The 25,243-nt window shown below is 30.8% G+C and overlaps 1 protein-coding gene across 1 annotated transcript in view; it reads left to right on the top strand.

The window, feature by feature from the left end:
• LOC129976294 (uncharacterized) overlaps positions 1–25,243 on the top strand; it is a 64,622-nt gene that overhangs the window by 21,252 nt on the left and 18,127 nt on the right. Inside the window, exon 2 of the mRNA XM_056089786.1 lies at positions 21,908–22,110. Within this exon, the coding sequence (XP_055945761.1) occupies positions 21,908–22,110 (203 nt within the window). The remainder of the gene's footprint in view (positions 1–21,907; positions 22,111–25,243) is intronic.

Below are 25,243 nucleotides of genomic sequence, written 5' to 3'. Positions count from 1 at the left end.
TGGAAAGCGAAGCAGCTTCAGAAAAGGGTTGACTTCCGTCATAAATTGATGGCAAGGTTACTAGGTTCGAATATTACAAATGCCGATGTACTTTTTGATTATTTTTTTAAAATTTGCACTTTGTGAATGTAACGTTTGTTTAATGAATAAGTAATTATAAGACATACAAGTTCAATTTCCTGAAAGGGTAATTATTAAAATAATTGATTAAACCAAAGAACTGGTTCCAAACCTTAATCATTAATCGAAATTCACCAATTTTTATATTATGTGAAAGCTTATGAACTCTAGATATGTCATCAAGGACTTCTGCCCTTCATTACCCTAGAATTTCGATAAAAGATATCAAAAATGTTCTTCGTGGTACGGTCTAAACTGAGAACAAAAAAAAAAACAAAAAAAAAGACAGAATGCTTTTTGCTCTAGCTTGCTGCTGTGATCTCAAGAATTTTTAATTTATTTGAAACTACATGTCTTTTAAATATGCCATCAATAGCCGCCTGTCCCAAAATCTATATTTGATGAGATATCTCAAATTTAAGATTTGGCAGAGCCTCTATTCTCAACGAAATGGGCTGATTACGCAATGAAAACATAAATTTGCGACACTTTAAAATTTTTTATTTTAAAGCAAATACGCCCATTTAGAGATATATTATTATGGAATACAGGGCATGCTTGAATGTTGATTGCATAAATGCTGTCACAGATTATTATGAAATATTATTTATTATTATAAAATAAAAGTTCTTGTAGTTTTAGGGTCGCAAAATTGATTTAACAGATACTGATTCTTAAAATATTATTGTAACGAAAATATTGATATCAAGGATTAAAGTGCTCCAAATTCAGCCCTTATATCAACTATTTTAAGAACTTTAATTATAACTTTATTAAAATGGGAAAATATGAAAATTCTGAGCATGTTAGAATAATTTTAATTTGAAAATTCAAAGAACTGTGTAAAGTGTTTATTCGACCATATTAATGCGTTTATTTTTCTAGAAAAAAAAAAAAAAAAAAACCCTAGCTGCAATTCTTTTGACTGACATTTTATTTCATGTTGTTTTTCATTTTATTATTATATCATATTATTATTCACCAGCCAATTTTGGCTTGTTCTTTCCAAATATTGGCTTTCCTAGCTTTTAAACTATTAAATATGGAATGCTGTTGTTTCAAATTTCATTGTGTCATTTGGTAAAAAAAAATGATTATTATGATTCTGTAGGAATAATTCTACTCAAATAATTGCACGTGCAAATTAAAAAGTCTACATATTCGTACTACGAAGTAAAAACGGAACTGAAAATTTCTTTCTGAATTAATGATAAAAGAAAGCAGTTTTTTATCTTAACTGTAACCTTGGTGACATAACACCTGATTGATTGCTTTGATCGAGCAATTAGATTAATTTCAAATTTATCATAACAACGAAACATCGCTCCTTTCATTGTGCCTAATAGGAAATCTAGAGCACCGCCCTGACGTTTCAGTTTCTGTTACTCTGTAAAATCGTGAAATAATCACCGAGCCCAGAGTTTTTAAAATTTCAGTTTTTTAGACACAATCTCGTGCAGACGTGATGTGGAAATCGGGAGAAATTCCACAGAAAGTACCATTATAGTGAAAATTCTATTCGCTATAATCTTCACACTAACTGCTACAATCAAATTCTCATCAATCAGAGATGGACACCCACTTCGTTCTTTATCGTGAACATTTTCATGTCCTTCATTGAGGTGCTGCACCTACTTTCTAATCATGGAGTAGCTCAACGCGTTAACTTCCCAAATTTGGATGTAAATTTCACAAGCTTCGGTGCTAATTACACTGAGAAATCGAATAACCGACAGTATATCGCAAACTGTAGGATGTTAGATTGTTTTAAACATTATGAACTCTCATCAAACAAGTGCGACATAAATCAGCAGTTTTAAAATGCCTATCTTCGCTTGACAATGACTCGGTAAAAATCTGTTATTAAATATCTAAAATAGAAAACGCAACTTATTTTCTAAATTACCTACATATATAATATTAGTGATTAATTTTTGTAATTGATTAATATACATATGTACCAAAAAACCAAATTTATACTTTGGACTTTCTTTTTTCTGACCGAATGAAATCAAAATTTGGCACAGAATTAAAATCGTAATCACAAGTTTACATACCAAATTTCATTTATTTAAGTCGCTGCATTTTGGAGTATCATGTTTATATGCATACAAAATTTCAGACCGACAGACGGTAAACTCTTTGACGGTCTGGTTCAAAATTCAAAACATATCTATACTTCAGATGCTGTAACTGTGTACCAAAGTTTTTCCATTTAACTATTTTTATTTGGTAGTTATCATGCTACCCTATATTCAGAGAGCCGGATAGACAGACTACCTCTGAAAGTTTTTCGTTCAAAATTTGATAGAAATATACAAATTGGGTGTAAAAACAACACACTAAATTCCATTCGTTTAATTCTGAGTGTTTTTGTGTTTGTCGGATTCAGCGAGGTCTGAAATGTAGAGATTAGCCAAAAATCAATAATTCTTTTTTTTTCTTTCGTATACTCCGCATTCGAGAGCGTAAAAAAATAAACATGATCACAAAGTTTATCTGAAAAGATACTTAAAAGACCATAACCGTTCAAAAAAATTTAATTTAATAAAATGAATGCAGAATCTTTTTATCTTCTTTCTGGTATCATCATTCAAAGCACCCAACACGCATGTATTTCAAATCATTTGTTCTTACTTTCCCCACTCGAAATATTTCAAATATTTGCAGCCAGAGATTCAATGCAACCTAATTACTCCAGCTGTCCTTATATTTAATTTCTATTTTTTTTTAACTTTTTGCCAAATTTGTTACAACTTGAAACAATATCTTTATTCTTATCCAAGAAGATTCAGAAAATTGAAAACATGTTCAGGGCCTTTAATGATGTCTTTGACTGCAAAGTGAGATCATCATCAGCAATAACAAGCTGTTTTCTTTAAACGTGGTATTTAATGAAGTCATTCAATTCATGGTAATGACAGTCATCAAATCATTGAGTGAGGACCTCTGCCATTATAGTAAACGTCACTTTCCTTTTAAGTTCTATCTTGAGCTGCAGATGTAAAAACGTCATCTTTTGACTATTAAGAGATTATGCCCTCGGATAATGCCAAAGTATTGTTTCTTATTTGCAGTACTAAATAGTAGGAGTTGGTTTATAGAATTAGAGCTAAACACAAGCATATATTTGTGAACAGTTCGCAGATTTCCCGGTAGAATAAAATGTACTTTTTTTTCTTTTTTTAATAATTATCAAAATTATGTGGCCAGAGGCTTTGCATTAGGTTTGGACAATTACTATTTTTAAGTTTTTTTTTCATATTTTCTGCTTATTTTATCAAAATAAATGCGTTTAACATTAAAAGTATATAATATTAACCAGTTCATTGTTTTAAAAACTTAGATTATGAAGTTTATTTTTGTATATTTAAGTTCCAATTCGAAACTAATCGGTTGTTGTTTTGTGAAGGACAGAATAAGTTTATACTGTACTCAGATGATACAGATAATGCCTGAGATAACAAGCCGTTTTCCAAGCGCCCACGGTTCAGCCTCTCTTATATGAAATACAACCAAATATTAGAATCCCCCATCAAGTAACCAAGAGTATTCCCACCTAGAAGGTCAAATCGACTTCTTAGCCCGCAGCTTCACGTTAGCGAACTTCTGGTACCTTCTCATTGTTGTAGTGGAAGGGGATAAAAATAAAGGAGCTACTCCCGCTCTGCCTAAGCGTCCTGGTGTAATCTGAATGACCAAATTAAGACGAAAATTAAAAGTCACTATGGTGAACGCATAAAGACTCGGGTTGCACTTTCACCCTCACACATAGGTACGGAATGAGGATAATTCGGCCCCTCATTATTAATGTATTCAGCCAAGAACTGACCACTATAATGAAAACTTCTTATTTCCATGTTTGAGGTGTCCTCCGTTGGAAAAATGAAAAAGGGTTAGAAATAATAAAGTGATTATTGCTAATACATTTTTTAAAATGCCCTTTATAATGAGCAATATTTATTTTTTCGAGATGAATCGTGTACAAATTGACCAAATGTTTCTGATTGGCCAGAATAACCCCAGTATGTAACATTTTGTCCCATATTTGAATGAAATGTCCGAGATTTTCAATACTTTCCAGAAGAAAAAAAAAAGAAAAATCAGAGTAACAATAATAAATAAAAAGAAAAGAAATCGCAATAAAAAGTGTCACAATTTGGGGAAACATGACAGTAAATACCTGCGGATTTGTCAAAATCAAGGGCAGGAAAAAATGCCGCAAATCAACATTTGTGCAATTTTTATTCACAAAATTTTATTTGTAAATGGAACATTGGATCTAAAACATTTTTCAGGACAGTTGTGACAACACGTTTCAAAAACGGTTGCTTGGTTAAACATATCTTTGTTTCTTTTAAACTTCATTAAGAGGTACATAATGTAAGTTAATAACAATGTATGAAATTTCCGCCTTCTTTAAAAAATCTGGCTAAATTTTGACATGTTTTATATTTGTATCAAAATAATTATTTCAAAAATGATATCAAAGTATGTGCTATTTTAATATTTCTTTTACCTTCTCTAAACATCGATGATATTCTTCAGGTGCACATACTACATCAATCGGATTTTCTTTGTTGTTTTTTACTTTCTCTTATACGAAGTATACAAAGAGGAAGTATTGTAATTGTCAAAAATTCAAACACGAAATGTTTACGTATCTCCTCATGGAGATTCGTCATATCATTCGTCTTTTGAATGCCATAACTCTATTTGGAGTTATGCCATTCAGTCTGTAAATATAACTCAAACTCCCTTTGAGTTAGCCAGATAATATTTTGTAAATGAAATTAGCACGAAATTTGTATATTTACAATTTTGAACGAAATCCATACCAAAAAAAGTTTGACTCTCGGTCTGTTCCAATACAAATGATTTCAAACAAAAGAGCTTGATAAATAAAATTTGGTGCTCAGGTGTAGCATCTAAAATATAAATTCGTTATGTTTGCTAAATGTTTTTATAAAATTTTTAATCAAAAGTCAAGGATTTGAGTATCTGCCGGTCTGTTCTTTCACAAGCATGTAAACTAAATAATAATAATAATAACTAATCGGTAGGGGAAAAAGAGCCCAAGATGCATACTCCCTAATTTTCGGATGCTTGTGTATTAACCCCATGTTATGGATAAATCGCCATAAAAAACTTCAAAGATCAAATGATAGATTGTTACAAAATGTAAGCAGTTAAAATGCATGATTCATGCTTAAAATCTGTATTTCGTAACAATCGTGAGGCCAATGTCATGCAAATCTTTCGTGGTCTCACTTAATGTCCACAATTTTGCTCGGAAGCAGAGGAATAATATTTTTATAAGAAAGTATGCGAGACAATTTTGGGGAATCTATTCCCGCTAAGTGTTTTTTAATATGTATGGTTTCAAACAGCTGATAGTTGCGAGCAAGTGTCTTTCTGGCAAAAAAATAATCCAAACCTTCCATTTTGTATTATTAACGTTTTCAATTCTGTGTTTTCATTAATAACTTTTTTTGCTACTTTGAAAAAAATATTTTTCATTTTAATAGATATCTAAATATTCCTACAAATCGTTGGGCAAATATTTAAATGAAATATATTTAATATAGACATTATAAAATATCTTGACAATATAAAGTAGACATTACAAAATAATATAGACTTTATATATATAATATAGACATTATAAAATGTTTGGACTTTTATACATAACTGGCAGTGGTTAAGTAAAAAAAAGTTTTAGTTGAATTTATGAAGATAATTATTCTGGTTTTAGAAAAAATAAAAAATTGTTTTGGATAGATCTCATAATTTTGAACCATTATCATTTAACGACATTTGAATCGCGCCTCCTCTCCAAACTTCCATACCGCACTAGCAGGGAATATTTGAACCTTTCCTCGATTAAATATGCACCATCATCGTTTACATGGTTGATTTTCTTTTTTCTTGATATCGGATTCTTGAGCCTGTGACTGTCCTTTCCCGAGGCTGATGCTCTGCCCGAGGCCAATGCAACACCCGAATAAAAATACGATTATATTAATTCCCTGCTCTGGAAGTTCACAACTTCCTTTCATTGTTCAATTTTTTAAAAAAAATTTTAAACATCATTTTCCTTTTAAAATGTAAAATTTAGCATTCGTATTTATTTATGTCCTCTTCATTCAAAACCACACAATTCATTCACAGTTGACAATCACCTTCTGTTCTTGAAAAAGCATCTCGCAGCATCAACAAGCAGGAGCCCTAACACTCTTCAAACAAGCTCATCATTCCAAAGATTAATGACACGGAAATCATCGACTTTCAGATGACACAAGCACGAGATCTTGCGATCTGATACAAGCCTCAAAAAACCATCCATCTCCATTCATCCGCAATTTAGTAGCGTCCTCTAAGAGTTGCCTTTCACCAACAATGAGAGGGTGTCTGCAGAAGATGAATTCATTTCAGCACGCTTCGCTTACCACACCTTGTTGGCCAGACCACAAGGTTTGAGTGGCACATAAACTCTTTTTTTCTTTTCCTCCCTACTGTTCATTTACCATTCAGGTATGGTTGGTAAATTTGATTCAGGTTTTTATAATAGTAAACAATCAGCTTGGAGTAATTTTTTCATAATTGTTGTTTGAAAGCACGATTACACCGGTAGGAGAATCAGAAGTGCACTTAAATCGTGCTAGATGTGTTTGTGAGATAGCCTTATTACAATGTGGGAAAATGCTATTGCCAGACCGTTTAAGTTTTAATAATGTAATTAATCATTTTTGGATTTGATTGAGATATGATCGTATGCCTTGTCTCTTAAAGGGTGGATTTTATTTTTTACGAATAGGGAATATATATTTTGATTATTAGGTGTAAAAGAAAGTCCTTTATATGTCAGTTATTTACACTTTTCTTTGCATTATTATGTATGCGAAGCATATACAGAGAGAAAATGCACTAAAATCGTCAAAAAAATTCAAGCTCAAGATTTTGATGAATTGCCACTATAAATCATTTAAATATAATTGAAAAACACATTTTTGGAATTATATTTATCTGTATGTCAGTAAACAAGATGACTCAAAAATACATTGAGCTTGATATATGAAATTTGGTATGTGCTTTTAACATTCAATTTGCAAGTTTTTACCTAATTTTGAATGAAATGTATTCAAAGTCTGTTTGCCCGAGTGCAAATGAACAGCATAATTTCAAAGCAATATCAATAAAATTTTATATACAATTTATCATCGATATCAAATTCTTAACAAATCCCTCAAGGTGTTGGCCTTCTGTCGGTCTATGCATTCACATTCAGATAAAAATGATAACTCAAAAACATAAATAAATGAAATGAAACATGCGTTTTTATTAGTAAGTTTGAAGTTCTGCGTCAGATTTTGATTTTAATTTGCCAAGAAACAAAAATTGTAATCAGCATATTAAAAACTAAAACTCAGTCACTGTGGTTGTTATAATTTGGAATAAGAAAGTGTAATAGATAAATAGTTTTGAATCTATAAAATATTTAAAATATCTCAAAAATACATGTATTCTAGCATTGATGCGAGCACAATATATGTATTTATTATTGTCGCAACGCGCATGAATATTAGTGATATCACTGAAACAAGGAAAAGTATGGTTATGATACGTATAAACTTATGAATATTTTTAAAATCTTATTGAAGTTAGAGACACAATTCTACAGAAACAAATATGATATCATTTAAAAGGATTAATGTTTGAATTTTAAAATAGTATAAAAATACTGTTGGTGCAATATTTCGCCCTGAAATTTTTGAGAAAAAAGTATAAAAATTTGGACTGATTTTTAATTAATAATCCGATGAAACATTTTAAAATTCCTTTTTTTAACACAGCATTTATTACCGTAGAAACAACTAAGATCAAATTAAGTAGCTCCAGGACCAATATTCTGATCAGTGAAATATCCAAAGGGATTTTTTTTTTCATTTTGTATGTCGCAATTTACAGATAGGCCAGCCTATAAATATTCTCCTGCTCAAAAAAAAAATATTCTTAATGCTGCATTTTCTAAATATTAATTATTGCATTATATGTAATTTCTTACCTAATGGTTTATAGTTCGTTGGGATTTGATAAATATGTTTTTTGATAAAAGATCCTAATCCAAAATCCATGAAGCGTTCACAGATTCTTTATTGCTTAACTGTATCCAATTGATTTTATCATTTTACAAATCTACTAGCCGAGATGCAACAAAAACATCGCACGTGCTAAGGAAACATTGTAGCTAAAACATGACTTTCATTAATAAATTTTCTAGAAAACAATATTTGGCAATTACCAAGCATTTTTTAAAGCTATTAGACAAAGTCATGGAACTTTTAATAAAGAAAAAAACAATATTTGGTAATTATTAAGCATTTTTTAAAACTATTTGACAAAGTCATGGAACTTTGAATAAAGAATGCAGACTAATTAACCAGTTGAAACAATACAGCATTTATGACTGTCAGAGAACTCATTGTTTGGCATGTGAAAGCGTGGCTTGGGGTTTCCCAGCATTCTTATCATCTCCGACATTATGTCATATTTGAAACAAGATTTTAATTTCACAACACTTTATTGGCCTTGAAAACACGTGTGTCTTCATGCGAAGGGTTAACGCCTTATGTGGTTAACCGCAAACACAATTTATTTTTTCTTTTTAAGCTCATTCTGAATTTTTTCCCCTTTTAATTGATCAACAGGAATTTTTTTATCTTGATACTAAAATCAAAAAGTGTATTAATTGTGACTGACGCCTTGTCATCAATGTTTTCAGTTCTTATAGAAAATTAAATCAAGGGTGAAACTAGTTTTTTCTTTTTCGGATGAATGCTTTTATTTCGCAGGTGTTCGATTAGGTTTTATTTCCAACAATAGTCCGTGCAATTTCTGCTCTTGTTCAAGGACAGTAAAATCGTAAAACGCTGGAGTTTTAAGTAAATATTTCAAAAGCTTTTTTTTGTTTTTAAAAGAAGGTCGTTTAGAACAAAGAAGTGATCGAATTAAAACACATAATTGCCAAAATTCCTGTCTAAAACAGTTTCCGTAATATGGAAATTACTTGCACTAACTTTATATTATTTCCATTTCATTTTTATGATAAGTAAGGTCACGCAAGACTTAATAAATTATTTTAGGAATTTTGAGGAGATATAATTATTTTTTGAAGATTCAACAGAAGTTTTGAACTAAACTTCATGCTCTTTGACTCGCAATACTTTTTTGATTTTTTAAGCTGAGAATAAATTTTATCCCACTAATGTTCTGTTGTGCTGAAAGTTTTCAGTCGTATATATACGACTGGAGCCAAAAATACGGCCACTCTTATAAATAACTTGAAAATCCGCATTCCATTGAGACCAATGTCATGTAGCAAGATTAAATATAATCATCCTAAAAACAATTTATGTATACTTTAATGGATATTTTGTTGTATTATTCATAAAGAATCAGTTCGATATTAAAAAAAATACCACAAATAATCAATTTAAAGCAAAATATCCTGGAGCAAAATGTTTACTTCGTAGGAGCGGAAATTGCCGCTAGTTGTTCTAGTGTAATTGTTCAAGCATCCTTCCAAGAAGTTCAACATCAAACTACTAGTTGCAACAGTTATTGCAATTAAATTATCGAAACTTACTGCATTGCTTATTTATATATTTCATGTTATTGCATTTTGCTAATCCATAATTTTTGTTACCTCAATGAATATTTATTTATAATAATTGTCACGGATTTCTGCTTTCCTCTTCCAGAATAATTCACACACTTTTATGTTACCACACTCCTTTTTCCATATTGAACAGTATTATTTATATTCGTTCATTTCATATTCTAAGCATTTTTAAGCATATTCTTTCTTTCATGTCAAGTAACGTCTTTTTATATAAGAATTATCTACAGATATTCGTAATGCTCCTTTGGCGTCTATCATTTTTTTTTTTTTTTTTTTTTTGCGTCTGTTTATTTTTATGCCCATGAACAATGAGTGTAATCAAAATATTTCTGAACTCACGTACAGAGAACACTAAAATCTTCATCTTATTCTGTATTGTATCTTATTCTGCATTTTTTTTCTGTTTGTACATAACCAATCTGATTTTAATGCTTAATTTTAACCTCAGTATTCCTAAACATTATGCAGATATAGGATCACAAACTTCACATTTTGTTTAAAAAAATTTTTATTGGATTGTAGCAAAATTTAATGATTTGCGGTCATCTAATATTTTCTTTCGGCATTGTTTTCCCATATGATCTTTTTGGTGCATGTTAAATATGACGCCGTGGACTAAACGTCCCATTACTCGTGTTTGTAGCGGAAGAGTAGACAGGGATGCCATCCCTTTTGTCTAACCGGAGTTCAAAATTACGGGGTCTGCTCTAAAATGCTCATGGTTTTTCCAAACGAGACAATAATATAGCTAAACTAAACCGAGCTAGATGCAAATCGAACATGTTTATGTTGCGTTTCTGTAAAGTTTGGTAAAAATGACATAGTGTTTTATATCTTAGAAGAATAGCTTCCTCTTTCGAATTGTGGAATTCGGAATCAGTGAATTTTATTTAGATATTGAATTAATTTTGTCGTGTTATAGGCGCAGATAGTTGTTATAAGCCATATTTTAATTGCCATTAGATTTGTTTAGGAGCGGAACTGTAACTTTAAACAGTGAGTTAAAAGATGAAGACATTTGAGTACATTTTTAATTGACTCGAACATGCTCCTGAAGATTTTTTAAAATCTTTTCTCTGTTAGACGTCATTTATTCATTACAAAATGGCGCTTAAAACGCGACATTAAAATAACCAAACTAAACTAAACATTCATAAACACAACATTTTAATTTTAGTATCAAAACTACATGCTAAATATTGTACACTCAATTCCATAAGTCATTGAATCATTGTATTCATTAGGAATAATTCGGTTTTTTTTTTTTTTTTTTTTGCTCAAGGACGTCTTATATGATTTATCAAAATCGCGAAAAATTACAATACTCTTTGCATACGAGAGCGTAAAAACAGATGCAAATAAGCGACAGAAATGAATGCTTAATCTGTTTGCCCAGTGAGAAGTCGGAAGTCCGACAACAAATTTATTTATCCAATGAGTGTAGAAAAATTTTAACAGTTTTCTTAAGATAATTGTAATTAGATTGGATATACGTTTTGCGTAGTTTTGTATAAAGAGAAAATAAACTAGATTACTGAAAACTTTCTAAAATTAAAAAAAAATGATGTCCTTCTTTAGACTTACAGTGATTTGAGGCGACGCAAAAGTTGTGATTTCATCTTCAAAGAATGCGAGACGAACCGTTTTATAAAACTTTAAATTTTTTTATACCCTATAAAAAAGACTGTTCTTTCAACACTTATTTCTATTGTCTGCGACTAGTCACTTTGGCTATCAGATTGTTTACCCGGAATATTAGCTTTCTTATTTTCTAAACTACTGATATGGAACACATTTATTATTTTATTAACCTTATTAATTGACAGGAGTGTAAAATATAAATTCAATAGAAGTGCGAATTGAAAAGTACGAGACATGAAATAAAAGCGGAAGTAAAACTCCTACGTCGGTGTTAATGACCGAAAAGAATCTTTTACTGTCTCGTTTTGAAGAGTGTTGCAGCCGTCGAAAATTGTAACTTGAAATGTTGACGAATTTCCATATTTCGCATCTCTCCGAGTCCGAAAAGCACAGTTTTGGAATTATGTCATCTGATAGTACGATAATTAAAAAATGTTTTGAGTTAAATAGACGAAATTTGGCAATTGGTGTTTGCACTAAATTTATAGATTACCTTCAAATTTTGAACAAACTCTATCTACAGAGAGTCTGTTTGCCCAAGTAAAAATAAGCACAATAATTTCAAATTGTAAAGAATGAGACGAATAAAATTTGGAGCATATATTTAGCATCTAAAATCTAGATCCGTGCCAAATTTTGAGCCGAATCCGCCATGGTATTGACCATCCATCGGTCTATACTTTCGTCTGTATGTTAACAAGATAACTCAAAAAGGCAACGATTTAGGTACACAGTTTAAGCATTTAAAGTATAGATCTTTATTAAATTTTGAATTACGTTTGATCGTCTATTAATCTTATCTTTTCGCGAGCAATGATTTAAACAGATGAAATTTTATATTTGATCTGGGTACTAAAATTGTAATTGAGTATCGAATTTTAATTTCGTTGAAACGGAAAAAAAATCTTCAAAATGCATACTCGATTTTCGTCACTATAATAGGAAGCAGAAAACACTCTTATGAGAAAATCTAGAACTGAAAATATGAGCACTCGTGACGTTCACGACTTTTCTCAAGGCCCAAAATGTCTTGTGGGGAGAATAACATCTTTTTTTAGAGAGTATGCGAGAGAAATCCATTCATCCTGATTTGGCAAAGAATGCGATTAAAACAGTTTGATAAAACAACGAAGTTACTTTGAATTTCGACACAAAACTAAAAACACTATTGAACATTTTGAATCATATTAAATTTTTAAAAGTATTAAAATCGGAGAAAGAATTGTATGGAAATGGAATCAATGACATAAAAAAAAATTTTCACACATAGCATTTTTACGAGATAATATTTTCTGAAGATATATTGTAAATGTATCGAAAACTAATTTCTAATTAATTTATACGCTAAACGCTAATTAATTTTAGACTTTGAGAAATTAACTCTAACTCTTTTGTTGTTTTGACGTGCATGTGTCCCAAATTTCTATAAGATTGGACAAAAACTGTAGATTTGTATTATAAAGCATTCAAACAATTATCATCATATTATATGTAGATTAAATGATAAGATCTTCCTTACTTCGTAACAAATAATTTCAGAAGTTACTTACTCTTTTACAAACGAATTGATTTTAATATACAGATATTCGCAGCTCTTTTTCGTTAAAATCTTTTCTTATAATAAAGGTGTGTGTGTGTGTGTGTGTGTGTGTGTGTGTGTGTGTGTGTGTGTGTGTGTGTGTGTGTGTGTGTGTGTGTGTGTGTGTGTGTGTGTGTGTGTGTGTGTGTGTGTGTGTGTGTGTGTGGACGTTATAGATTCCAAAATGTTTGACCTAGAGCTTCCAAATTTGGTGCGAATATATTTACACTTGTTTCTTTTCTATGATGCTAGTTTGGTTGATTTAATTAACTTATTAACATAAAACATTTTTTCAAGAACATTTCACAATATTTTCGTTGTAGTAAATAAAACTGAAATCATTTTCATTGTTTCATCAAAGGTTTTTAATATCTATGTAGTTTACAGAACGGATTAAAAATGACGTTACGTTACCTCTAAATTTTGAGATGAGTTGGATATAATAGCGATATGATGTTATAGAATTGGTCTCCGTTAGAAAAATGAATATGTATAATGAACAGAACAATCCCAATTCTATTAAAATAACACGGTTTTAATGAATGACAATTTGATAAAATTATGGACATGAAGTTTTATCTTAACGATTCAACTGAATTAAATATAACTAATATTTCGGTGAACCATATGGTAATCAAAGGCGACTAGTATTTTATAAAAACATATTTTTTAGCAAATAAAAAAAACTAAAAAGCAAATTTTTTTGGAATTGCGAAATCAGTTTCTTTCTCCAATTTCACTCCAAGATGGCGATACTCATTTTGAATCAAAATTGAATTAAGTAAATATTAATTTGACATTTAATTATTGAATAGAGTTGGTCATAATGTTAAATAATATACTAACAAATCAATGTCAACTAAAAAATCAATAATATAAAGGTTAAAAATAGTTTGTTATAATAACTGAACCTTAATAATTCATTGGTATTTATCTTAGTTTCTGAGCTTTCAACGTTTAATATAAAATGTCGCTAAAAATGTTAATAAAAATGCTTATTATTTTTTCCTTCAGATGTTAAGCCATATAAGAGTATCTATTTATGTAAAGATGAATGTTTTAGGTCTTTCATATAAATGCACAATTTTTGTTCGATTTTGATGAAATTTTATACATGAGCGTTTTAAGATCAAATGTCGTCGCTCTGATGAATGTTTTAGGTCTTTCATAGAAATTTACAATTTTTGTTCGACATGCTCATGTAGAAAATTTCAACAATTTGATGAAATTTTCTACATGAGCGTTTCAGGATCAAATGTCGTCGTTCTGATTTAACTACGACTCAAAATTAAGAGTTCCATATGAAAATATTTCTCATATTAATTTAAAACTCGCTGTAATATCACTAAACGTACATGCTGCTGAAGCTAATTTGAAAGCTTCTTATTTTGTAAGTAATTTCCATCATGGTTATAGCATTAATTTAAATGTCTTATTTGCTTTCTACTTTTTTAAAACTTTAACACATGTTTGTGAACATCCTTGTGTTTGAAATATGTAAGTTCTTTTGCTGACGTGTGTTTATTAGCTCATTATTTTGTCGATAATTTTGTTTTGGAACTTTAGTAAGCGTGTCGATGTTTTGTTGTTAGTCTTGGGGAGAACCGTAAAAAATAAAATTACGAATAGTTCACATTTTTAAAACAAGAAGATGACGATTCTGACAATTAAAAAAATGTAATATTCCCTTGAACCAATATCTTAGGAAGGTGGGTACTATGAGTGCAGATCGCACCAGATACTAGCTCCGAGGATGGCAAAAAAATTGGCGGATTTGTTACCTAAAATAGCATATCATATTTTTTACATGGGTCCTTATAACTGCATTACATTGCGGACAAAGAATATTGCTGTAATTAATTAGCTTCTATACCTTATACAAATCACTCTCTCTATCTGTATGGGGCCTGCCTTTTCATATCAGTTCCATCATATAGGATTTTTTGAGATCATATAAAGTTGTAGTATTTTTCTGAGTTTTTATGCACATTTAGACAATCCTTCTGACAAATGTAGAAGTTCAGCTAAGTGGCTTTCAGAAATAAGGAGGGATGCTCATTATGAAACTGTTAAGCCTATAAGTGCTTTAAAAAATCAGTTTAAAAGTGCTAGTTCGTCAGTGCCATTGACGAACTATTTGATTCTTTAGATATGATCGAAACCGGAAGAACAGCTAAAACTCTATTGCCTGCCATGTGTGTGTTTTTTTTCTCTTTTGTGCTTTTTCTGTTGAAGAAATTATAATTTAGAAGAAAACGAACACATTCAAAAGTATTTACAAATTCTTCAGATAAATTTCGTGTCGTCTGTTTTCAAAATTAAAAGTATAAAGGTTATTAAAATGATAGAAAGAAATATGTTGAGAAAGAGCTGAAATTTACAAAAGACAGATGTGAAAAGATATGCATTTGTAGTACAAAGAACTGTTAGAAAGAAGAAACTTATACTTGGAGAGAAGGCTACAGAAGAGCAGCAGCTGGTCAAGAACTGAAAATATAGTTCATTGATGGGTTTCAGCAAGAAATTGGCACAAGGCACGGAATGTAAATCAGATTGATTTGTACTTACAAATCTTAGGAGTCTGATCAAAACCTCGGAAACTTAACTTTCCAAATTTGTACAAAGCTTGGCTGCAAATGACCGCGAACTTTTTGTATATGGTATCTTTACAGAAATTCCATGTCCAAGAAGATTAAAAGTCAGTGTTCCGAAAGAAGAGTTTCTCGGTTAAAATTCGGTTTTTCTCGGTTGCTTAAAATTTTTATCAATTATTTTACAGTTTGACGTTGAATATGAATTTTCTGACTTCGTTTTCCAATCTCATTTTAAAAGTTTTTTTAAAGAATTATCTTGACTTAAAGTGTTTTTATTGCATCATGCGAGAGGAGTTTCTTAGAAAATCAAACTAATTTAAAATTATCCCAGATAGATTATGAACCAAGCACGACTCTCTAGTTTAGTCATTTTGTCAACTGAAAATAATATAGTTAAAAGTATTGATTTTAAGGAAGTAATTTCAACATCTGCAAGACAAAAGGGTTACAAAGAATATATTCTATCAAGTTAAAGTACAGTTTGTTGGACAAGAGTCTGGAGTATGAAGCCAGTAAACTATTGAGTTTTCATTAAAATGTATTATAATAATATCGAAATTACATACTAGATACTATCACTATAAAAAAAAGAAATTGACTTATTAACAAAAAATGCATTTTATGTAATTTTTCAGCAATAGTTTTTAAAATAATTAACATTACGCCTACTTTATTTAACCAAATGAATAGAAAAAAATTGCTTTTTCAATAAATTATAATTTATACGTTGGTGAACGTGACAGCTGGAACGTAAAAATTCTGCATCGAGTGTCATTAGACCTTGCAATGCCATTACAGTCATATATCCTGTGCTTTGGTTACTCTACTCTTAAAATAAGTTAGATGTGTGAATTCAGTTTTTGAGCCTTACTTTGCCAAACGAAAGAGTACAACAATAGCATTCAAGATATTTTTGTATCATTTTGTTTGCAAATAGTTTTTGTTTGTTTTCTTTGGTAAAAAAAAAGGGTCATCTATTTTCTTGGAGTCAACAACATGGCTCCTAAATTTATTAACTTCCCAGTTTAAATTAAACCCTTGAAGCTGACTACCTTACTCAGATAAAGACTTCAACTATGTATTAAACCAATAAAGAAGTTTGTTGTTCCCAAACACTTTAAATAACCATTAAATTTACTCTCACCACCGAAGGATTAGATATGGAGACGCTGAGTCCTGAGATAGCAACTGTCGGCAGATAGACGCTTCATTAAAATGACGAATGGTTATGTAAATAAACTCGCGACGAGTCAAAGACCCACACGACTGTAAAAATAAAACATTTCGGTGTAAACCGAGAGCTTTCTTTGCTTCTTCTTCTTGGCTGTCTTATTTATTTTTCAACTTGAGGTCAGTCCGCTGTATCTCTGCCGTCGACAGATGGACGGCCGTGTGCTCTTGAGGCTTAACAGATAGCGCCCCCTTTGACAAGCACGACGCCAATCCAGTGACCTCCACTGGCCTCACGTACTTTGGACTTTTTATTTTCCTGGCCTCTTCCTCGTATGCTTTATCAACTAAATGTGTTAGTCGCAATTTTTGTCTGCAGATCTACTTCGAGGCAAATTAACATTTGGCTGTGATAGGATGGTGTTCAAATACGTAACTGAAAGATAATTATAGCTGGTTTTGAGTCATAGCAAATTTTTTCATAAGCTTGGGTTTCTGTAGCATTAATTTTCTCATTGAAACTCATTTGTTTTCGGTGTGCTTCTTCAGATGCTTGCTTGCGGTTTTAATTTATTTATTGCATCGAAGAATTTATCTCTCTGTCTTTTTTTGTCTGTAACAATTAAAAGACGTGTGTAGACATGCGCAATGAAGCACATCAACATAGAATAAGGAAGCTTTGTAGCCTTTCTCTGCCGATATTTTGAATTTAATTTACAATTTTAGAATCAAAAGTCATCGATAGAGTCCTAAGGGGTGTGGTACCGCTCGGTGTTTATCTGTTTTATTGTTATGGCGTATTTGTTAAGCTTGTAGCAACACCACCTTTTTCTATTTTAAAAGCTTGCAACAGCATTTTCATGGCACCCCGCAGTTCCAGGCTCTTAGGGCATTCTTGTTTTTTTATTAAGGTGGATTTTTAAGGCTTAATTAATACACTTGTTGCTCTTTAAACTTTTGATTCTTCCCTCAACTGAACACGCTGTAGCCATTTTGCCTTAATTAACACACCATAATAGAGGAATGAAAAGTAAATATTAAAGCTATGATGCCATGTATTCTTCCATTCAATCACATACCATCACTTAATCCAATAATTGTAAACTATAAGAACCCTCTTAAAATTTTAATACTGAAAAAAAAGATATCAGTTAAAAACTCTTTGATATTGCAAGCTTAACAATTGATGCACTAAACTTACTTTTGAGTATTAAATCTCGTATAATTCTTATTTTATAGTGAAAAACTAGAAAAGTGTTTGAATGACATACTTGTTTCTGTTTTTATTTGCAAGACATTAAAAGTAAGATAATACTGAAGAAGCTGAATCAAGAATGCTACTATTATAACGAGTCAACAACAACAACAAAAACATTCTGTCAACAAAGCTTTTATACCTGCTGATAATACTCTGAACTTGTTGATGTTTGGGTGGCATACATTCCAGATGTGGAATTTTTTTCAATTAATTCTTTCAAATAACTTGCGAATTTTGAACCAGTTCCTATGAAGGTTGAAGGTGCAGTTCGTTGTTATTGACACGCCCTTTCAGAAAGGAAAAAAAAAGCTATCACGTAAGCATATATTTTTTAAAATTAAAAATATTCAACCACAGAAACCAGCGGTATGCTTGCAAAGTCAAGCTCGCTTGTTTGTTAACCGATATCAACAGTGAGAAGGTCAGGGATGTGGACAGCTGCTCAACTCAGCAGGATCAACAACAAATGGACCATGCCCAAAAGAAGCATTTGTTGTGTGTGCCCAGAGTATTTCATCCTATAGCCTCTTGCCAGATTTTAGAACTATGTGTTCATTAATAAGTAAACTGACTAGATGCACAACCACGATGGTCTAAGTTTATTGCAGTTGTGATTATTTTCAACACGTTGGTAGTTGAAAATCGAATTATTATCGAATAATCGAATATACATAATCGAATTATAATATTATCGAATAATCGAATATACATAATCGAATTATAATATTATCGAATAATCGAATATACATAATCGAATTATAATATTATCGAATAATCGAATATACATAATCGAATTATAATATTATCGAATAATTATAATTATAATCGACTTTTTTTTTTTTTTTACTTTCTCGCAAACGAAATATATTGAAAGAAAATATTTAATCGTCAAAAAAAGTTCGACCTAGATCTTCACGTTCCCTGATATGCATTTTCCGAATTATGTCTATCTATGAGCCCGGCGATTCAAAAATGCTTTAATCTAGGCTGGTAAAAATTAGTGTGTAGTTGTTACATCTAATTTATTGATTTTTTTTTTGTTGTTGTTGAATTTTGAACAAAATGTTTTTACAAGAAGTTTGCATGTCTGTCTATCCAAGTTAACACAGTAATTAACAAAGTTAACACAAGTTAACACAGTCTGTCTATCCAAGTTAACACAGATACAAAGAACTAGATAAATAGAATTTGGCATACAATTTTAGAATCAAAAATGCTGTTCCAGGTCATATTTTGAACCAAATCCGTCAACGGATTAGCCATTTGTCAGTCTGCACTTTTCCATGAATGCGAATGAGAATATTCAGAAACGTAACATCTTAGATAAGTGAAGTTTGTCATGTGATTTTGTTTTTAAATTATACTTTTATTTCAAATTTGTCTTTCAGTTAGTCAAAAAAAGGCATCCGAAATGCATATTTGGATTTCTTCAATATAGCGTAAAACACAAAATACTCATTTGTGGTTTTTTAAAAATGAAGTTCTTGGCTTTGTTCAACCTCTGCCTCCTTTTTATGCAGATTTGTACCTTTTTTGGAGAGTAAGCGAGGCATTTTAGAAGAGACCACAAAAAAAAATTTTAATAAATTCAGCGAATTTTTTAAGAAAAGGATGCAAAATCTGTCATTAGAGCTTTTTGCCAGGATGTATATTTTTGTAAAAGCTGAATATAGAAAGGATTTTTCTTATTAATCAACCTGTTATTTAGAGCAAAAAACAAAGTTTCATTTGTAAACATTTCAATAGAGATGTGTGGAAATTCCTTGCATTCTTATAGGGAAAATTGGCACCGTGAACATATTGAACGTTTTGCGCTGTTGAAGAAAGTAAAATATTCTTTTGAAAATACCCTTAAAAAGTCACTGAGAAAATGCAATACAGACAGTAACATTAAAGTCCCGTTATCAGTGATCTGTTGACCTTACTTATCAAAAATGGATTTTTTAACGGCCCTTCTAATGTGCCATGTGTTTTTTTCCTCTTGTTTTCTTCTTGTAATTCCAAGGAAGAATTTCTCGGATAATGGGTTGGGCATACGTGATAGATATTTGCTGATCTATTTTTTATAATTTCAAGGATAAAGATAATATTAGGAAAAATAGAAATTGCAGAAATAATGTTTTCCAATAACAAAAGTATTGAGAAACCTTATTGAAAGAGAGAGAGCGCGCCATTCATTTAGAATTTAGTCTCTATTAATGATGTTTTCAATCATCTATCTGAAATGACGATTTCTATTAATTTTGATAATTAAAGTTTTGCTGTACTCCAGAATATTAGATGAGGTGAAATACAGAGAAGTATAGAAGATATTTAACAAAATCCGAAAAATAAATAAAGGCAAATGAATAAATATTAAAAAAATTTAAAAAATGAAATTTATAAGCACTTTTATAGCCGTGAAAAAAGCTTTTTACTTTTACTTTTAATTGTTTTTTTTTTCATTTAATTAATAATGGACGTGTATCATATTAGAGTTCACAAACTCTACGTGCAGTATAAGTACAAAATGTGAATTTTTCAAAAATTGTATAATTGAGACATTTAATCTCTAATCATTAAATGAACTATTTATTGACAAATAAAGTACGGACGATTTTAATTTAAATTTTGGACATTTTTTTTATCTAGGACAAAAAGGCGAAACAAAACTGTTACTTATCCAAGACGTTAAATAGTTTAATGCTTAAAGCGACTCTCGAAAGTCTTGACAATTCATAAACGTGAGTGACCCCCCTCCCTCCGATTCCCGCTTGTAGTAACGCCATTTGGCGCGTTTAGTGCTTTGGAATATAATGCAGAAAACTAATTATAAATTTTGGACATCTTCTGTTTCACCAATTGGATCCAAAAGTTAGTACAAACTATAATTTTAGCCAAAGATTGGTAAATAAAATTTGGTAAGCAAAGACACTGCTTTTTGAAAGACCATATCTCTATAAGGGAAAATATACAGACCAAAATATGTTTTTCATCTTTCAGAGATTTAGTTTACTTTGATAGAAAAACTTTGATAGAAATTTACAATTCTGATGAAAATTCTGCATATCAAATTTCATACAAATATCGCTTTTTAATTATTGGTTTTTCACACATGCGGACGAACGTACTTTGCTCCGACGGATTTCATTCACTTTTCAATGGCGTTCTACGAATTTTTTGTTATTACTACATACGAAATTTCACCGCCCTAATTAATTTCATTTTTTAGTTACCATGTTCATAGATAGACGCATAATCCAAAAAATTGCGTTTTTGGACTCGCGGAAATCTGAAGCATTGAAGTTCGTCAGAATCTAGAGTTTGAATTTTTTTATCGATTATAATACTTTTTTTTGTATTATTCGCATTTGAAAAAATGAGAAATGACGATTCATCAAATAATTCACTTCATAAGAAAAAAATTACTCGATACTTTGCGTAACTCGGAAGATATTGTTCGAAAGAATAAATTTACTTTTCAGATTATTGTTATTGTAGAATAACGCATAGCAATACTTTTTTTCAGCTTGGCAACAATTACACACATGCGTTCTCACCAGTTATATATGGCTAGTAAACTTCAAATCGACTTATTAGCATTAAAGTTTTCTGCACTTCAGAAAATGTACTAAAACTACATAGAACATTGTGCATGTGTCCGATTATCAATTCAGAATGAACTTTGGTGTTTGGGAATTTGCGAGCTTTGAAACAATATGTAAAGAATCATCACATGTTGCTACATAAGGATAACCATATTGAGTTAAAACATTTTGGGTTTTATGTTGTAGCTCGTATCTTTGAAAGCATTAAACTAGTTACTTTATATTTGTAAAAGAAAGAATAATTTAAAATAACTTTTTGTCCTTTCTTTCCGTCAGGTGGGTGGTTTCTTGACCGCTATTCTATGGATACCTTTGGTGGCATCTAGCCCTCCTCGATGGCGAGCTTATACTAGCAGCAGCTACTATTACACGGACTATACATTCCCCAAACCACAGTCCAAGCATAAGTTTGTTCCAGGACCTCAGTACTGCCCAGATACTGGAAGAACCATCTGCAAAGGTGTGCGCAATTATCCAGAGTAAGGAAAAATGTCTTTATTTTCTTTATCAATTGTAAAGAGCCCATACTGCTGTTTTATTTGTTTCACAATGCTTGAAGCAGGCTAAAAATATTTGGTTTATATGATAACATTCAGTAAAAATCTTAAGATCATTCATGCCATGCGATGTGTAATAATTTTTTGTTGTTTATTTACTGTTGTTCAAGATTGAAAATTCTAAATACTTAATAATTAATAAATAATAATTCGAATAATTCAAATGTGCTCTTATTGATGGGAAATAAGGGTTTACTTAAAGTTTGAAAGTCAACATCTGACCACGGATAGGAACTGTTTCGTTCGTCCCATAATACCCTTCGCGAAGCTTCAGTTTGGGATGTAAATCTAACCCTCTTATTTTCATTTTAAATATACATTTGTGCCTTTGATGGCAACGATTGAAATAACCCCTAATTTCAACCAAGACTGTTTTCTTTCAGGAACCGTCCATTTGTTACTTTGTATAAAAATAAAAGAAAACTGTTTTCAATTCTAAATCTGATTTTCAGATACACTACTGATATTACAAAAATAACTTTACAAAACATTTTTTCTCAAATAGCATGTACATTTTTGTAATCCGTTTAGGAAAGTGAATCGGAAGCCTTCCAGAATGAATTTAGTTTCTTAAACTATTTTTAACTTAATGAATAAGTAGACTAAAAAGAGAAAACATTGTAATCATCTAAAAAGTCAACTTACAGATTTTGATAAATCGCTAACTTTTAGAATTCATTGACTCTAAAATAACAAATTTTGAATTTAAATTTGTTATCGGTTTGTTGTTCCTTGAAAATGGAATGATTTATAAAAATAAAACTGGGCTAAAGAATGAGCTATAAAAATATTGTTATCTTTATACAAAAAGTGTATGAATGTATCAAATTTTAGAGAAAAAAAACTGCCAAAAAGAAAACTACCTGTTCGCTTGCCGTTAAAAATGGAAATCCAAAAACGCTACGAACTACATATATAAAATTTAGCATATAATTTTATAACTAGAATTGCAGATCCTTAGAACACAAAATTTGTCGAATTGCATCATGCGAGAATATTGGTATGGTATATGGTATTATTTTATTTTTTTATTTATATGGTATGTAGTATTATTTTTGTCATTTTTTTTAATTGAAAATTAATCTTCTAATTGGAAGCTCTGTAATGGGGCACTCCTGAGAGTAACAAAGTAGCTACAAAATAACATTCTGATCACGTGAAGAGCAATCACTTTCTTTGTCGTGCGATAAAAATTCTTGTTCAGTCTGCCCGAGGGAACGAGTGATCGCATTTATCTTACTGAATCTTGTCTCACTTTCTTTCGTTACATTGCCTTCTGACGTATAGTCAAATAAGAAATTGCCATTAGTCATTTAATTTTTATGATTGATTGAGTATGCTTGTAATAAAAATTGGCAGACTGTTTTGACATTATACCTGGAATGGCTCTTACAGTCAACTCGACATTTTTATTGAACCAGAAATACATCCCCATGATTTTATGGTGTACTTTTATACTATGGAACAGGGCTATTAGACATTTAATCGTTAACTTATGATTGATTGTCCTGGTAATAAATATTGAAGAACTGTTTTGACTTAATGAATAAGCTCACAGAGCCAAGTCAATATTTTATTTGAACCTGGGAAAGTAATTAGTTGAACTTTTTCGTATATTTCTATAATGAAACGTTCTGTGTTTGACTGCGTCGTATAATGAATAAGTTAGATCTGTCATTAATCATTTGGTCCACAATTTGTTTGTGAAAATCATGCGTTGAAATTAATCGATGTTGCATATTTTTGAGTTGTCATATTCGCTTACGCTTAGATAGATAGGCAGAGTGATTTCTCGTATATGTAATTCATCCAAAATTTTATACAAATAAATAATTTTCATGTCAAAGGCATACTAAAACTCACCCATTTAGTATGTGATTCTGGTTTCAGTGCTCTTCGCTGTAGATCATTTGAGATATTTTTGAGTTTACGGATAATATCACCAGCTGGAACCATTTAACACTGAAATCTATTACTGAATCAGGTGGAACCTGCAACCCTTTTGTCCCCATGCTGAAACCTTAGCATCAGGTTACTGCAGCCTTAGTTAGTTTATCATCAAATTCCCTAAAGAATGTTAGGATTTTAAGACACCACGACAAAAATAATAGGATAAACAAATCAGTAACACGTAATTATGAGGGGACACTAATTTCTTCAGACATTATTGGAAACAATAACAATATAAACCTCTCCTGAATCATACAAACTCTTGTATTCTGCCTTGTATCCCTTGTATTGGAAAAAATGTAGTTTTAATCAGATTCATAGCTTGGAAACAAGTGCTTAAGGAGACAAATACACTTTTTTTCTAGTTATCTATGTACAATCAAATATACTACACTCTCAATAATTGACTATGCAATTTCTGGATTATCTTTTTCTATATAAATGTTCTCCCCATTTTTTAAAAATGTTCTCAAGGAATTCTTCTATCGTCTTTCATATAATATCAATTGTCCAATTATTTTTTTATTTCGTTTGGGAAAACTGAGTAATGAAAACTGAATAATGATGAGTACTCATTGTAATTCCAAAGCGATGCTAAGTTGTGAAACTCCTTTTTTGAATCTATGCATTAGATTCAACATAAGAATAACTCGCGAAGCTACCTATTAATTTTTGACTTGAATCACGTGGAGTCACCAGCATATTAATATGCCCGCCAAAAGCCTGGTATTTGTATTGATCTAATATTCTATTCGAACAGATGGGAAATCCACATTATTTAATCGAATCACTCAAGACAAGCGGATATAAATCAGTGAAAAATGTCGCTTCTATTTTTTTTACCTTAAAAGTGGGCGTTTCTACTGAAAATGTAACGGAGTTTGTAGTTTCGAAGGTCATGACCACACCCGTAACTGCTTCTTTTATTATTTTAAAATAGCCCAAATTTTACGTCCGTGTTTAAACAATGTAGCCAAATTCGTACCATAACAGTAGTTTCTTTTCATTTATCAAATTTAAATCTGTAGCCTTTATCTGGATTTTATCAGAAAAAGAAAAATTTAACGGAAGTAAAACTGTTTCTATGTACCGACCATCAAAATAA

The sequence above is a fragment of the Argiope bruennichi genome, chromosome 7 (assembly GCF_947563725.1).
Source record: "Argiope bruennichi chromosome 7, qqArgBrue1.1, whole genome shotgun sequence".
Taxonomy (NCBI): Eukaryota; Metazoa; Arthropoda; class Arachnida; order Araneae; family Araneidae; genus Argiope; species Argiope bruennichi.
The sequence above is the reverse complement of the archived record's forward strand: the minus strand, read 5'-3'. Positions and strand labels throughout refer to the sequence as shown.